This window comes from Frieseomelitta varia, unplaced genomic scaffold, assembly GCF_011392965.1.
Source record: "Frieseomelitta varia isolate USP_RPSP 00005682 unplaced genomic scaffold, Fvar_1.2 scaffold_991, whole genome shotgun sequence".
NCBI classification, from domain to species: Eukaryota; Metazoa; Arthropoda; class Insecta; order Hymenoptera; family Apidae; genus Frieseomelitta; species Frieseomelitta varia.
This window is the reverse complement of record NW_025110802.1, coordinates 30305-49557: the sequence shown is the minus strand read 5'-3', so window position 1 is coordinate 49557 and position 19253 is coordinate 30305. Positions and strand designations below refer to the sequence as shown.

General features: G+C 25.7%; 1 protein-coding gene across 2 annotated transcripts; it reads right to left on the bottom strand.

Annotated features, from left to right (window-relative positions):
* Positions 1-674: 674 nt before the first annotated feature.
* Positions 675-19253, bottom strand: LOC122538393 (DNA helicase MCM8-like). Of its 2 annotated transcripts, XM_043672423.1 has the most exons (14): positions 18840-19253; positions 9823-9963; positions 9452-9693; positions 9249-9381; positions 8913-9163; positions 5300-5404; positions 3076-3219; positions 2773-2992; positions 2535-2698; positions 2164-2376; positions 1960-2084; positions 1657-1879; positions 1025-1162; positions 675-954 (listed from the first exon to the last, which is right to left on the bottom strand). In XM_043672423.1, the coding sequence occupies exons 1-14, from the start codon at positions 18913-18915 to the stop codon at positions 760-762; spliced, it is 2370 nt and encodes a 789-aa protein (XP_043528358.1). In that variant the 5' UTR covers positions 18916-19253; the 3' UTR covers positions 675-759. The 2 variants fall into 2 exon arrangements, with proteins under 2 accessions (XP_043528358.1, XP_043528359.1); XM_043672424.1 differs by lacking the exon at positions 9452-9693 and having other exon boundaries at positions 684-954; positions 18840-19246.

The window sequence follows — 19253 nt, the reverse complement described above, 5'->3', positions numbered from 1 at the left end:
AAAATTTATGTTATTTTTGTCCGTTCGGCACAGATTAAAAACAATTACTATGTTAGTTTGGATATCAATAATTAATATATTTTATACCTTGGTTAGCAACAAAACCTTAGATACATATATTTATATATAGTTATATATGATATATAATATTTAATTATGAAATATATAAATCTTTATAAAAAAATAAGATTAAAAATTTTTTATTACACAGATTTTGCAAAGTCACTATACCTCCTCCACGTGTTTCACAATCAAAAATATATATTCCCAAAAAACCTTGTCGCAAACCTGGTTGTTTTCATATCTCAGAACCAAAATGCTGCCTGTACCTATATTGGCGTCTTCCATGTAAAGCTGACTGTTTTGAAGTGTAAAAAATTGAATAACAATGTTAATAAAAATTTATTTAAAAAATCTATTTAATTTATGTTAATAAAATACAGCAAATAATATTAATACGACAGTATAATGTCCCAAAATAATTCTGAAAATTTTAAGATATTACAATTATTTTTATTATATAATTATTTTTATTATTTTTATTATATTATTATAGGATATTAAAAAATTTTAGGATATTATAATTGTGTTAATAATTTTCTAATAAATGTCGCTTTTATTAAATGCCATTTTAGTAATAAAATATTATTGTTTACTACAATTATAATATCCTAAAATTAACAGAATAAATTATTTAAGCTTTTAGGAACATAATATAATAAATATGTATATAGTTAATTTCATATAATTATATAATTATTATGGAATAAATTTAAACGTATTACTATCCATCTTCAGCAAAATGCCATTTTCATTTAATTTCGCAATAAATTCAGGAAAATTACTCATTAAAAATTTATTGTCCAGTGCGATTTCATTTAATCTTTTCATGGAAAATATTTTATTGCTGTTAGAAACTGTTTCTTTCTTTAATATTTTTATAAATTCTTTAACCTTTAAATAAAAAATACATATTACTATTTTACAATTTCCTATCATTGTAAATTTACATTAATTTACTTACTCTTCCATTAGTTACATTCTTTGTACTTAAGGATTGACAATTTGTAATTTTATCTTCAAATGTATATTGTAAAATTTCTATTACATCCAAAGCATCTTTTTCTGTTGTCTCTGTACGTAATTCCAATTTTGCTCTAGCCTGTATAATAATTTTCAATTCTTGAAATTTAATTCTCATTTCTTAAAAAGGAAAAATTCAAAATATACAAAATGAAGCATCTAAAATATCTGAATATTTATTGATAATAGAAAAAAATACATCAAACTTGCTTGGTCTCCAAATACACGTAATCTAATATTTAATAGATGAGCATGCAAAGAATATAATAAATTTTCAATTTCGCTTTTTAAAATAAAATCATATAATTTAACAATTTTAAATCTTTAATAAATTCTCTTCACTATAAAAAGTATTGATTTATTTATATAAGAAAACTTATTGGTAGATATTTCAACTTTAATGTTTATAGTATAAAAAAATGATTCCATTTAAAAAATAAAGTTGACCACTTCACTTTATGCGAAAAAACATCAGATTATATACAACGCCAAGCAAGATTAATTGGATACATTTTTTTTAGATGTCTTATTCTGTATATATACTGCAACAACTGTACACTAGAAAAATTAAACCTCTGTTAATCGTATCATTGCTTCTAATTGTCTATTACAGATAGATAAACCACTAAATTTATTATTCCTTTTTCGAAGTTCTAAATAATAATTTTGTAATATTATAGCTGCTTCTTTAGTTAATTTTGGCTTAACATATTGTCGGGCATACGAAATATACTTTCTGAGAATTGATTGTGGAATGATATTCATATTTTCTGTTATGGAAGATGTCAGTCTGTTCCTAAAAACAATTTGTTTTGTGAAAAATAAACATTATAAGTAATCTATCTCTAATCTAAAAGATTAATATGATTTAATTACCTTAATGAAAGTTTATCTGTATGTGGTACATTCATATGTTGAGACATACTACTTTGAATACTGTCAGTTGCGTTTAAATCAGCATGAACTGACATAACATGTTTACATAATAAATCATCTATATGCTATTGCATGCAGAAAACATAATATCATACATAATGTGTTTACTCATTTATGTATAATTATTAAATATTAAATATTCACCTCATTTGGTTCATCTAGTAATAAAAATGTTAAATCAAAACGTGACAACAGAGGAATGCTCATTTTTAAGTTCTGAATTACTGTTTTACTTCTATTAAATCGACCATTAATTGGATTAGCAGCTGCAAGAATTGATGCTCTAGTAGGAAGAGAACATATTATTCCTGATTTTGCAATGCTTATGCTTTGTTGTTCCATAGCTTCTAATAAAACCTAAAATTTAAAAAAGTTTTTTGTAATTTATTATGTTATCTCATAATAAAAAAGTAAATTATTTCTTACACAAATATAATATTTTTGGTATTTGATAAAAAACATAATATTTAATAGTTTCAATTAATTTGATACTTAAATAATTTTAATAGTTTTACCGCATGTTGTTTGTACATTTTATCAAATTCATCTATGCAACAGCAACCTCTATCTGTCAAAACTAATGCTCCTGGTTCTAAACTAAAATTATTATTTTTATTTTCTTTTGCTAGCGTTATTGTCAAACCAGAGGATGTACTTGAATTTCCACACACATATACACCTATAAAAATTATTCTTATAGATCTTTTGAAAATATACTTAATTACATAATAAAATTATTATCCTGTACTGTACCTTTAGCAGCAATTCGTGCACAGGCTTGTAACATTTGTGACTTTCCAAGACCAGGATCACCAACTATTAAGATATGAATATTTTCTCGTGATTCTGAACATTCTACAGATCCGCCAAATAAGCTTAATATCAATCCAGCTTTAATAATTTCGTGCCCATATATATTTGGACATAAGGAATGTACCAAAAGTGAAAAAATATTTGGTGTGTTATATACTTCCTATCAAAGTTAATAAAAAAATAATATTTCATAACAACATAAATTACTTAAACTATGATAAAATAAATTAACAATTTATATACCTTTATTGCTAAATAATCCTTTATTGTCAGTTCACTATTTATGATATTTTTATTTTGAAGTCTTTGTTTATTGTTAACTATTGAAATAGCTTCCATATATAAAGAAAATGAAATTTTATTTCGAGGCTTAGCATTATTAGTACCCTGTATAATATAGTATATCATATTAATATTTTTATAACATTATAACATTAAAAGTAAAATATGTATTATAATATATTAATAAAACATTGTACAAATAAATCATCTCAAAAGTTAGAATTTAAAATATTTAATAATGCGAAAGAAATGTTTAGAATAAAAATACATATTTTGTTGGTTTTTTAAGTCAAATTTTTAGAAGTGTGAAGGTTATTGAGATTCCTAAGGAATCTATTTAAATAGATAAAATTATTTTCAATGTGATAATTTTAGTATGATTTAAAATAATTCTATATTTAGATAGAAGAAATTATAGGAAATAAAAACAATATTATAAACTTCTCGTGCAATGATGAAATATTATATTTAAAGTAATATTTCAAATAAAATTTATTATATTTTAGCAATAACATTTTATTAAAAACTTTTATTATAAATCTTAGATAATTTATGATAAATTTTAGATAATTATAGATTCATTTCACCGATTTCAGTGATTTTTGTTGTCAGAGACATACTGAGCAACTACATATTTTCTATTATATATAATCATAATGCAAATGTAACTCGTCTTAATTTTCGAAATATTTATAACATATAATAATAAATATTTTAGTAATAATAATATACATATTTACATTATATGTTTAATAATTATGTATAATAATATATGTAATAAACATATTATTATAATTGATACATATCCCTGTTTTGATATTTTTTACATATTTTAATGTGGATAAGTTTAGGTGAGTCTCATCTATATATGAACCGCGATATGTCATCTCACATTTTAATTTAGAAACACGGAGTAGTAGAAAAAGGAATCCCTAATTATTAATTTAGTTGGTTAAAAGTATACATCAATAAATGATAAATTTTTTTCTGTTCGTGAAGATAGGATAAAATATTATAAAATAAAATAAAATACAAGCATTTACAGATAGCGTTGCTTCTGCTTAAATCAATAAATGAAAAAAAATGAAGTAATTGGAAACTGAATGTTTCATTAATTTCGATGATTTTTAAATACATAATATAAATGTAAAACACTACATTTTGAATAAATTTTTTTTACATATAACAGTCAAATTTTTTTAGAGATTATTTTATACTAATTCGCAGTAATTAAAATGTTAATTATTTAAAAAAATAATATTAAAAAATAGAGATGATCATGAAAAATATATACATTACATAATGTACTCCTTCAAACCATCCAATTTTTGTATACAACGTACATACCTTAGAAATTAGAAATAATTAAATTACACAGACTATTTTGTATACTAAAACTGTATACTCAAACTATTTCTCATGTATACCAACATATAATATACAATGTACGAGGATCGACAAAAAGAGTTACGGTTCTACTATGTGAACGCACTGAGTTCATTTAAAAGTAAAAGAGAAAGAGACAACAAGAAAATCGAAATTTTATAGAGCGATTATAAGAACGAGTTGGGATTAAATTATATAATGGAGTTGCGATCCAAAGTATATAATGAATTCAAACAACTTAATGTTCAAAGATTTTTTACAAATAATTCGAAAAAATTCAACCTTGAAACTAAAATAAAAATTTGTAGGATTATATTCAGAGTACTATACAGTGATTGTTCATTTCAAAGTCAACCACATTACCCAGATCTACTGGACATTTTCATTCACTCAACACGTATCATATTAACGCTAAAAATGAAAAATTTTTTATATATTCGGGTTATTGTATTTTTAACACTTAGCATTAAAAATAAATTAAATTTTACCAAATAGGTTAAAATTGGATAACTTTTATAGTTTTTTTTTTTATAAACATTCTTCAATTAGTCACGTGTAGAATATTGAGATTTAAAATCTCAAAAATTGAAATTTTAGTTAAAAAATAATATAATAATATTTAAAGTAGAACAAAGTTAAATATGTTGCGAGAAAAAATGCAACAAATACAAAACTTTAAAAATATAATTCATGTATGTACATAGCCAAAATTTGTTGAAAAATCTATAACTATAAATATAAATTAAGCAATTATAAACACTGACATTTTACTGTAATTTACCACGTAAGTATACTTTACCTTTATAATTCCTGTTAAAGTAATATCATCTCCAGGCATGCAAGTATTGACCAAGTTATCCATTAATTCAACATCAACCATTCTAGGCATACTTCCTTTATTATTCTGTATACAAAAAAAATATATGTAAGACACATTTCTATACTAAAATAAGATATAAGACATTGTGATAATTTATAGATAATTATAAATCAACTCATTTTTTACAGTTCTTAATATTTACAATCAAAATAATTTATTCTTTTATTGCACATTGTCAATATAAATAAACACAAAGAAATTACAATCGTTATTTATTATTTGCAAAGCTATTGATTCTAATATAGAACATTCAAAGGAGATTCATTTTGTAATAAAGTCGATATGTATCGATATGTATCACAATATTTGGTGATTATTATTAAATGAAAAGTTTCAATAATGGTTTTTTACAGCCCCATATGCAATTATATATGCTACTTATATACGTATATCGCCATTTCGTTTTTTGCTAATATCTCTAACAATAAAAACAGACTGTTATACTTTTTATATAGGAAAAAGTTGTTTAAAATATTGAGTTCTGCAACATATTAAAAATCATCGATATGAATAAGATATCGGTACAGAGCAAACGTATTCGTACGTTTGATGAAAAATCAATAATCAATTCGTGAAACAAAATCATACAACGATCCAGTTGGCTTCATTTTTTAAACTCTCTATTCTATTTCTTATTTTTTTTTTCAAAGATGCAGCAGGTGAAAAAGCAAGAATATTTCGAAAATTGTAAAAATTTAGGCGTTTCTAAGATCATTGAAAATTTCTTTTCACAAAGATTAGATTTATCATAATTTCAGAGATCGAAGTTCTTCCTTAAAACTTATTATACAATTTTTTTTTGCTATTTTATTAAACCTTGAATGACAGAATTAAACAACAAAATTCAAAAATCTTATGTTTGGGGAGGATTAAATGGTAAATGTTTTACCATTTAATCCTCATGCTTGCAGTTTAATTAAATGGCAAGAAAAAATCGTACAGTAAGTTTTAAGAGGCCGTGGAAACTTCAATCTTCAAGATCATTTAGTAATAAACAAGTTTTTTTATATTTCGCGTTTTAATTTTTACAATATTCTAGAAAAAAATATTCTTGCTTGAAGCTATGACTAGTGGCAATAAAAATAAGACAACTACGACTCTTTTTAGTGAAATTGTAACAGTTAAAGTATCGATAATTTTTCATCAAGTGTGCAAATACTTTCGTTCACATCTGTACGTTAGAGTTTACAGAATTAAAATTAAAATATCTCCTAAACTAATAGTTGTTTTACATACATAGGTTAATATATTTTCACAAAGACTGTAGAGCTACATCAGTTAATATATTAAAAAAATTTATAATAATTCCAAAATTTAACATATAATTCCATTTAAACGGAAGCGACCTTCCGAAATTCCTCCACTTAAAATTAATAGGTACTGCCACATTATAATTTCCTTTATATTGAACAACGTTGCGAATAAAGTTTTTTCATACTTCCAAAAATAGATAATGAAGTATTAATTCTTACCATTCTGGTAACGAAACATTCTGTATATAAACCGAATTTTATAAAATGAGTTGAAATTCTTCGTTTTATAATAATTATTAGGAATATAAGGAATGATTCACCGATTTTAAAAACAATTTTCTTGAGTCCGATAAATAATTTGTTCATTAAGAATTGTTTATTTGTGTGAATTATTTTAATATAAATACAATATATCCACCTGGGTTTCATCGCGGAGATTTATCTAACTTAAACTTTTTAAATTAGTATTTGAAGTAGGTCACAAGGCGACTAACAACTTACATAAATGAAAGATATATTACACATAAAAACATTTTCAATACTATTATATTTTATTATATTTTATTTTATTATGGATATTTTATTTTATTATGGATATTTTATTATATTTTATTAGATATGAATTAAATTAATTGGATTAGATTATTTTAAATTGACAAACATCGATGGAATCGTTTCTATTCCGAATAATTTCCTCGTATACCTTTTATTTCCAAATTTTCTCACAAAATTTGGAGTCTTAACTTTTGAGTCGCTAAAGATCCTATTGATAAACATTGAGTTTATATACTTTAAAAATTTCTGGAGATGATACATTTTCTGGAAATGACGCTGAAGTTTTTTACGAATATCACAAAAAAGCAATAGTGAAGATCTGCAGTAGTAAGATGTATGAGTATCTTGATGATATATTAGATACAGCGATATGTAATGTTTTTTGTGTGTCATTTTGGAACTAATTGTCGTGCAACTGCGCCGATTAAGTACGTTAATTGTTGGTACTATTTTGAAGTTCTGTTCCTACTGTTACTGTTCTCATTTCATTTTTTTCATTTTTACAGATAGTAAAAATGTCAAGACCAAAGATCGAAAAAGTGCAGTTGCGGTCTATTTTGTTATTTTTTTTTTAATAAAGGATTAAAGCCCAAAGAAGCTACAGAAAATGTTAATGAAATTTACGGCGAAATCTTGAATGTCCGTGAATGCCAACGGTAGTTCAAACAATTTAAACGACACGAAATCTTAAGTTCTCGTTGCATGCGGCCTCGCATTGTTTTGTTGCAAGATGCGTCGTTGTTTATTCACCAAAACGGATCATTTTTTTTAGTAATTCCTTTAATCTTTGCAATTGTGCGCAAATCTCTGTGATAGACTGATCAAGTTTTAATAATTCATAATGAATCACACTCGAAATATTCCACCAGACACATAAAAGAAGAACCTTTTTTAATGTCAAAGATGGATGAGGTGTTAAAACCGGTTTTTGACCTGGACAAAGCCATTGTTTTTTTCCTCTATGTGGATTGCTCTAAAGGGTCCATATTTCGTTTCCCAATTCTTTTCAAAAACGGATCGATTTCTTACTTGGTCAGCAACGAAAAACAAATGGTCACTCGCTGATCTAAAGCGAACGACGATAGATCGTACGAAATACAAACTCCCTTCCTGCGTTTTATGCCTTTTTAAATGATCTTTTACAGTCGACCAAGGACAGCTGATATCCTGCGACAATTCCTTAATGGTTTTACGCGGATCTGATTCCACCAATGATTTCAACACGTTGTCATCGATTGTTTATAGTCTTCCAGATTTCGGCTTATTCTTAAGATTTCGGTATTTTCGCCGTTTTTAAATTGTTTGAACCACTATTTACAGATATTCAAGATTTCGCCGTAAATTTTATTAACATTTTTTGTAGCTTCTTTGGTCTTTAATCTTTTGTCAAACAAAAATAACAAAATAGACCGCAACTGCACCTCTTCGATCTTTGGCCTTGACATTTTTACTATCTGTAAAAATAAAAAAAATGAAATGAAAACGGTAACAGTATAAGAGCTTAAAAATAGTATCAACAATTAACGTACTTCGGCGCAGTTGCACGACAATTAGTTTCAAAATAACACACAAAAAACGACATTACTTTTCGCCTAATATGTATTTCAAGATCATTGAAATCGGCGAGATCCACATTCCTAATAATTATCCATTTACATGCACGTATGCAAACACATACTTGCATAACATAAAGATTATCTTTTATTTGTAATAAAATTAAAAACCTGATCATTATTTGAATGTTCTTGTATCTTAATCGTTTGGAAAAAGATACTTTTCACCAATGGTGAATCCAACATTGCACGAAATTTAGATGTACCACATATATCACATTTTTTTGGAATTGTGTAAACTCCTAATGATTGTTTCATTATTTTCTGTAAATTACATTTACGACAAGCAAATACAATCCATTGTGCAAGATGTTTTATATGACCTACTCTTATTACACAGCCTTTAATCGATACTAATCTTCCTATTAAATAAATTAAGTAAAGACGAGAATTATTTCCAGATATATTTATAATTATTTATACTCAATATTTATATTGTATACATACCATAAGAATTTGCTTTCAAGTCTTGCAAAGATATAATTGGTTCATAATTTAATATTTTTATTCTAACAGTAGAGAGTGTAGTTATTATATTTATAGAGTTTAAATTTTCTTGTGGAACTGAATTTAAGATTTGCTAAAAATACAAAACTTAATATTTCTTAAATAAATATATAATATTATAAAAAGAAATATTATGAGTATACCTGGTGCACAGCTAATTTAAAACAATTTAAAGTATGCAATGGATTTTCATATATATCTTTTTTAAAATTTGGCCATTCGTTCAAAAAAATTTGATCATTGTATAATTCATACATGTCAATAATAAAAACTATCCCATTTTCTAAATTTTCTAACGAAAGTAGCATTGATAATCGCTGATATCTATGTATAAAACTTATTATTATTTGAATTTTTTTAACAGTATCAGAATCATTTTTATAATCTAAAACAAAACTTTTTTTTCAATATTAGAACCTACTTATAAATTATTTTTATATAACCATTAGTACATTATTATTAATAATAATTAATAATAAATAAAATTAATAATAGATATAAAAAATGTTTTTACCTTCATCATCAAAGAATAGTTTCCATCCATAGTAAGGAATATTGAAATTTATATAATTATTATGTACATTTAATAAATTATATGTTTCAATAGGGTCTAAAGGTTGACGTATCTTTTCATTGCATTGATTATTCTTCTGATCTGTAAATTAATAATTATATAAATATAACATAAATAATATAATATAATAATGTAATATTGGAACTTAATTATATGTTTAACTTTAGTCTGGTAGATTAGTTTTATATTAAGGGACAAGGCCATTATAAGAGCCAAATAGTGGAAAAGATACAGATGTTGGGAAAATATTGTTATCGGGTCTGAAAAAAATGAGGAATGTAACAATATAAAAAAAAGTAAGTTAGAGAGAAGACAAAAGTCAAGATAGAGTCGAACAGTTGATTTAAATTAAGAAATCATAGTTGAATAAGAGTCATAGTTGAGTTGAATTGAGAAATTATAGTTGAGAAATCACATTTGAGTCGTACAATCGTTACTCAATTGAAGTTATATCGTTTAGTCATACAAATTGTATCGCTGAATACATATACAGTAACGAGCATAAATAGAAAAAAAGTATTTTTCATTTAATGCAGTGTCCTAATGATAATACTATTTCTTCTATTCTGTTTGCACATGTTGAAAGTACGATTCCTTAACTTCATTTATAAATATAGTTTGTAAAATTAACATTATCTGATTTTTAACAAAAATATGCATTGTTGAAAACGGGAAATATTGGACGGGCAGTTAAATAGGGAAACACCAATTTTGTTTCAAAAAGTAACTTATTTTATTTTTTAAATATAAATTTCCTTACTTATACAACATATTGATAACTAGTAATTAATATTTTGTTGGATCACCTTTATTTTTTATCACCTCAGCATAGCGACGAAGCATAGAATTAATAAGTGTAATGCATCGGTCGGATGAAATGTTTTTACACGCATTTTCGATTACATTGTACAAATTATTTAAATTGGAAGGTTTTACCTTCTTTCTCTACATAATTTCAGAGATGTTCAATGGAGTTCAAATCAGGTGATTGTGCCGGCCAACACATGACGTTAATATTATGCTCCTTCAAAAATCTTTTAGTTTTCCTAGACGTGTGTTTAGAATCATTGTCTGCTTGAAATATCCAGTCCTCTGGTAAGTTTTCTTCAACAAAGGGTATTAAATTTTTGTCCAGGATACTGATGCTGATTCATAATGCCATTTATACGGCAAATTGGACCAGGACCGTTTATAGTCATTCCAACTCAGACCATAACAGAACTCCCTCTTCCTTTAATTGTCGATCTTATGCACTTCAGGTTAAATTCCTCACCTATTCTTCGTCTTACGTAAGTTCTTCCATCCGATCCAAACAGTTGAATTTGGATTCATCTGTAAATATTATCCTGAATGAAAGCTAATCCTTGGCGAAAGTTAATCTTGCTTTACAATTTTTTTGGTTTATAAGCGGTTTCTTGCGTGCAACGCGACCTTTTAATCCGAATTCTGCTCTTCTGACGTTGTTGGACAATGTGTACACTAATTTGTGTGTTCATTCGAGTCGAAATTTCACGATGAATATCAACTGCAGTTTGAAATCGATCTGCTTCTGACAGCCGGTGTATTGTCTTGTCCAATCGTAAAGTTGTTTTTCGTAGTGGTTCCTTACGTCATTTTCACTTCCGTTTACTACTATGTGCTTTAGTGCTTAAAGTGCTTGAAATACTATTTGTAAATATTTTTAAATCAATACTATCCATAAATAAAATTCAAAATATTCAGCAGTAATGTATTGGTTGTCCGGAAAGTTCGTGCCGATTAGTAGTAGACTAGATGATATTGGAACATGTCTGAATATGTCAAAGTTACTGAGAACATATGATTTATGTACATACATATTCTTAAAGACGACATTTCAACGCATCTTTAGAAAAAAAGTTGCTTAAAATAAATTGATTTGTGTCAGTTTTGGAAGATGGAAGAAAACAAAGTGTATTTTAGACACTTAATGCTTTTCTATTATCGAAAAGGCACAAGCAACAAATAAGATATGTGCTGTTTACGAAGAAAATGCTTTAACTGAAAGAACTGTTCTCAAGTGGTTCGCTAAGTTTAGAGCTGGTGATTTTAACCTTAAAGACTAAGAACGCTCGGGTAGACCTTCCACCACTGATGATGACCAAATCAAGACCACCAAATAAACTGATCAAGGATAACCGGCGTTACATGACATTGTCCACAAATATTTAATAAAGCTTGATTACATAAATCGCTATGATGTATAAGTTCTGCACAATTTGATCAAGAAAAATTTAATGGATCGCATCTCCATCTGTGACTCTCTGTACAAACGCAACAAAAACGCACTGTTTTTTAAGTAATTAGTGACAGACGATGAAAAATGGATCATTTACAAAAATGTTTAGCGGAAAAGATTTTGGAGTAAACGAGATGAACCACCATTAGTTACCCCCAAAACCGATCTTCATCCGAAGAAAGTCACGTTCTGTGTCTGGTGGAATTGGAATGGAATTCTGTATTATGAACTCCTACCAAACGACCAATCGATAAATTCAGATACTGCTCGCAACTGGACGAAGCGAAAAGATAGCGATTCAAGAAAAATATCCAAAATTAGCTAACAGAAAGGGCGTCATGTTCCATCAGGATAATGCCAGACCTCATGTCTCTTTAATTACTCAACAAAAATTGTTGGAGCTTGACTAGGATGTTCTACCAGCCATATTCACCAAACATTATACCTTCAGAATTTCACTAATTCAGGTCTTTGCAAAATTTTCTTAATGGCAAGAATTTCAACTCTTCGGTCAGCATAAAAAAACTACTTTGTGTAGTTTTTCATCATGAAACCTGAAAACTTCTGAAAGGATGGAATCTTCAAGTTGCATGAAAGATGGAGAAAGGTTGTACAACAAAATGGTGAACACATGATTGAATAAATAAACATCAACACATAAAAATGTTGCCTTTGAATTTTCCTTAAAAATCAGCACGACAATCCAATATATAAGGACGATTTCCATAGCCGGTCATACATTATAAATATTATATATTTTATTATATTATGTTATTATATTTTATTATGTATGGAAATATAAAAATATATAAATAGAAAAATAAAATTTACTCTTGATGGTAAAACACAGAGGCAGCAAAAGAAAATCGAAATCTCTTCATTGACGGCATTTTAAACAAATATAAATATCTGAATATTTTAAAATAAAATTTAAACAAAAGGGTAAATAAGTTTAATTTATAAAAAAATTTTCGTTTTGAACAAAATTATGAAATAATATAAAAAAAATATTAAAAACAATAAAAATATGAAATAATTTCATATAAAAATTAATTTAGAAAAAACTATTAAAAACGCTCATGAAACATCGACTGTAATTAATGACGCTAATTATTACAAAAATAATTTATATGTTTTGAAATTTTACTTGCATATACATTTCTTGTTCTAAATAAGAATATAAAAGAAATAAAAAAACAAAATTAAATACATAACATAAGATCTCTTACTAACTAATTGGAAAAAGCTCAAAACTGAAAATTAATCTAAAACATTAATAAACCAAATATACATTTCTCTTATAAAATAACTGTGGACTATAGACATACAAAATACCATTCTAAATTACTCTATCAAAATTTAACAAAAGAAAATTGAAGTGTAACAAACAAAAATTCTAAAAATAATTAAGGTCCATAGTATATTAGAAAATATCACAAGATCTTTGAATATTAAAACATAAATATCAGATCAATGATCATAAAAATATCCATTAACAGAAGACTTAGAAAACTCGATAGATCTTAACGATATAACATTAGTAATAAAATATTACGATTAGTAATGAAACATTAGTAATGAAATATTACGAACAATCCATAAATTTAAGCCTTAATACTATCATATGTCATATGAGATGCAATTGAATATTACAAAAACGTATAACAATAAATGATATGTGAAGAGATAAAGACAAAAGAACGGATGAGAATAAATGAGTACATGTATGAATGTCAAAAAGATAAAGAGAACTATAAATGGAGGTAAAATAAAAAACTTATTCTGTCATTTCTGTTCACTTCTGTTGTCAGATTTTTTTAAATTTTATTCGTATATTCTTAATCCTTAAATACACAATTTTTTTTATGCCACATATTTAGATGATGATATAATGATGTAGAACGTTGCAAATTTGCAACGGTATGTATTTATGGCTTAAAACTTGAATATTCCGATTGTTGTTGAAATATTGTTTTATAGATAAGAATCCAATGCATAAATTCTCAATAATTGTAAATGGTTCCAAAGACTTTCATGAATGACTTAATAAAAACAACAAAAGAGGACGACCATGTTAAGTATAGACGTACATTGTTCAAATTGACGATATGATTATAGTCAAACTTTCGTTTCAATGTCTTTCAATGTCTACTTTTAATTTGAAATTTAATTTTATTAATTTAAATTTTGATTTATACCACGTTAAAAGTGAATTAAAAAATAAATAAGTGTACAAGTTTACTAAAAAATATATTTTACTGCACATAATTATTATAAACTAGAAATTCATAAAGCTTTATTTTAAAACAAAATGCCATCATCTAATATTAATTCTGTTTTATAAGCAAGTAAGTTAAATCGATAAATCAATTAATAAAAATAGATCGATTAATTAAGAAATGAATTATGGACGTTGTTCAGAAAAACAATTTTCAGGAAAATAATCATTTTAATTTATTCTTCCACGATGAAAAATAAAAATGAAATTTTTTTTTATGAATTTTAAAAAGTTACTAAATAAAAAAAGAGAAGTTCTACATCAAAGAAAACCTTATTAAATATTATGCAACTTCTTTCGTAAAAAATTTATAAGAAAAAATAATAATAACTGTCAATAAAATAATAAATCAAAATTTAATCTTATTGGATAATGTGGCATTTAAATAATTTTATGCGATATATGCATCTTATACACTTATACTTTGAACGATGCGTTACCTGTATCATTATCAATTGTATGTATGTGAATCTTAATTTTTATGTATGACGTAAAATAAAAATAAAAACAATAAAATGGACAAAGATTTATTCGATTATTGTTAAATTTCTGACTTTTATTTTAATTAATATTTATTATTAATATTAATATTTATTATTCGTTAACAGAATATAGGAATTTATTATAATTAGTATTATAAAAAATGTTAATTAAGTATTAATCGATAATATAATATAATATATTACCATATTATATACAGACACATATATACATATTTATCGTTCTGTAAGTATTTATTTTATTCATTACAAAAATAGTATTCGAAACAAAATATTCACACTAGGCATATCACAACAATGCGGGCTTCTACACATTATACAGATAAAATCTATGTTCAAATAACAAAGACTCATTCAATTTTCAAATGTTTCAGGTCTGTGAAAAAAATGAGCACTTCTGTAACTTCAAGCATATTTAAAAAGATTATACAAACGGAACAATGATAATTGATTATAAGTTAATGATTATAATTTTATGATATTGTTTCGTATATAAAAATCAATGAATAAATCTAATGTTCTAATAAAATTCTTCCAAATTCGAAAACCATAAACATCGAATAGTTGAATTAATCCTGTCACCTTCTTTGGTATTCTTTGAAATAAAACTACTTCCAACTGTGGTATTTCCAATAAATTTAACATATTTAACATATTTATCTATGTTTATTCCATGTATATTCTCAGAATTCAAAATTTTTCCCACTGGTGCGGGGTCTTTTATATAAATAAAATTTTTTATTAATTTAATAGCACTATTTTGTGAAGCATGAAAAATCATTCAGTCTACTATGGTTTTACAACGAATGACGTGGTCTTACTCGCAACCAAGGAGGAGGACCTAAAAAGTATGATGATGTTAGGGAAGTATTTAGACAGGAAAGGCTTGACGCTGAACGTAGACAAAATAATGATATTTGGAAAAGGAAGGATGAAAACGAAGAATCAGGACTGGAAATGGAAAAGGCAGGAACTAGAAATAATCAAGGAGTTTAATTATCTGGAAATAGTCTTGGAAAGGAACAGAAATATGATTAAGTACATAGAGAAGAGGACCAGGAGAGCGAGGATAGTACTGAATCAGGTATGGGGGATAGGGGAACGTAAATTTAAACAAGATTTCAAGATGAGGATGTTTATGTGGGACAGCCTGATAGCGGGAATGTTATTGTACGGAATAAAAGTGTGGGGATTCCAAGAAAGGGCTGAAGTTGAGAGGATCCAGATAAAGTACATAAAATGAATACTAGGCTTGGACATATGAACCCCAGAGTATATAGTCTTGGAAGAGACGAAGAGAGAAAAGGATAAGGACAGGACAAAGAGCCCTAAACTTTGAAAAAGGGATAAGGGAGAGTATAGGCCGAACCCTAGTAAAGGAATGTTTAAGGGAAAAGGAGGAAAAACAGAAGGCAAAGAGTATGGAAGAAAGGGAAGACTATCTAATAAGAAATGGGCTGAGTAAACTCGGATTGGAACAGAAAAGAAAGAAAAAAGAAATAATAGAGAACCTAAGAAAGAAGGCAAAGAAATAATAGAGAATCTGAGAAGAAGAAATATGGAAAGACAAGGCCAAGTGCAGAACAATAAAATACAAAAATCAAGGTATAATGAAAGATACAAACACATTCAGACAATAGGACTACTGGAATATCTAAGGAAACTAGGAAACGGCGAAAGCTAATGGCTCAAATTATGTGTAATACAACCGATATTAAATTGTTAAGTATAGCTTAAAAGTTACGTATAGTGCAGGTAGAGTATAAAACAGATGAGAGTGAAGAGCGAGAGTGAGAGAAACAGAGAGAATGAAAAAAAGCGAAATGTAAATCAAGTTCACTTTTCTTAACTGTGGAGCCGAAAAATAAAAATTATTTATCTATAGTTTTACAAGAAAATGGAATAACATCTATTTCTATTCAAAAAGTATTTTTATCAACCGAAAAGGAACAGAAAAAAAGAATTATTTTATGCTTCTCTTGTACTTCGCTACAAATCTATAAAATTTCTGAAAAAATCGGAATTTTTTGGCTACCGAGATTTTCTTGTACGCTAAATAATTCTTAAACATTACCATTGAATTCACATAAATTTCATATATTATATACATCATATATTACATATATGTGTGTATGCGCGCGCGCACGTGTGTGTACATATATATATATATATATATATATATATATACAAGTATGTATATACGTACATATGTTTTGAACTCATAAATCGTGAAACACCGTCTACAGATTTAATAGTGTCATATATGTCATATAGAAGAATAACTTCGTATTTTTCAAATACATAAAATTCCAAATTTCATATTTGAAATTTATCACGATGATTCCTAAAATTTCATCACAATTGATAGATTGCTTTGAAAGAATGTTCAAAACCTTCACTATGTACATTATTACACAAGGCAAAAATGATACATTAATCACTATGATAATTAATTTTTATCCAAAAATTTAGCAAAAAAAACTTATTTCTCTTAAATAATTCTATAAATATATTAAAATCAGATTGTATTTTAATTCTTTAGATATTATTATAACAAATTTTTTTCCTATATTTTGTCTCATTCTCTTTCAAATATTTTCACTGCTTTATATATTTTTTCACATTCATAATATGTATAATACAAGTTATTATAATATTAATAGCCATTATAAACAACAAAAGAAAATAGATAAAAACACAAGAGATTTATCTTCATATATTATTACTTCCTATATTTCAAGTTCTTTTAAAATTATATTTTTTATAAAATTATAAAGTAAATTTCATCAAGTAGATGTAACATAATAACATAGTTATTAAAAGTAGTTTTTTACTTTATGATATACAATGAGATGGCACCCTCAAAACTAATAGGTATATATAAATTAGGAAAAATTTTCTTGAACACATTAATATGGCAGCATTGCTATATTGTCACAACTATTACAGTTGTGAATAGAAACATATAATAGAATAATTATATTATTTTCCATGTTATTTAAAATACAAATTAGAATATAAAAAGAGGTGATATGAAAATACAAATTTTTTTTATAAAATGTTTTTAAACTTTTTGTATCCTCTTAATCATTTATTATAGAAATAAATATCTGAAAATAATTATTATTTGTCTTTAATTATTACATGTAGATTATGTACCATTTCTCACATAGTAAGTTGATTTTAAATACTAAAATGTTTCTATATGCTAAAAGTTTTAATGATAATGTGCAATTACTCTTCCTTGTAATTATTCTTTTCTTTACTAATATATATCCAATAAATTAATACGAAGATGACATAATTAGCCATACATTCAATCTAATTATTCAGAGATACTAATTAAAATGAAAAGATTCAAAAATATTAATCTGTTACAAAAATCTCTATTTATATTTTATAAATTATGTAATCAAAACATAAAAGCATAAAACATATATGTAAAAATATTACATGTTTATAACACTAAAAAAACATTAGTAATATTATAACAATAAACATATCAAACATATTTAATGATAATTTCATAATTTAGAAACAAACTTCTAACACTTCCATTTCATTTAAACTAGTATCTTGAGTTATAAATTATCGAGCTTACCTTGATAATTTTCATTAGATATAAAAAAAGTAATGTAATGCAATAAAAATAACTTCTTCATTTATTCTTTTATACATATACATATAATGAAAGTAAAACTGTATAACACAATAACCACTACATCAAAAAACGTTTCAAATATTAAAACAACAATTTATGTACAAATTTATGTACAAAAGATAAATACAGATTTGATAATTATATTTGATTATATTTGACTAAATTATTTAGAATTATAGGTATGTTAAAATGAGATTTGATTGTATTTGACTAAATTATTTAGAATTATAAGTATGTAAAAATGAGAAAAAAGTATCTTACTGTAAGATTTTGATGACTTCTTACGGGGATACCATTTGTTTTTATACGTAAAATTTTTCGATTTTATATTACTCATATTTAATACATAGAACCACAAAAAATATTTTTAATTAATAAAAAATGTAATTTCATAAATATATTATAGTTAAATATATGTATATAACTTAATGTCTTCACTGTTTTCATCAATTCACTGTAAAATATTTTGAAGGAACTTAACCACACATAAGGTTAGTCAAGCAAGTCACAACTATGAAAATAGTTGTTTAATCATTTTATACCACTGACTAAAGATAGAATAGATCAGACATAAAATGGGATTTCGTGTCTCAGAATCTAAAATACCGACCGAAGAAAAAAATCACTCGTTTTTTAGCGCATCGTTAATTAACGTTCACTAACTAAAGCATCACA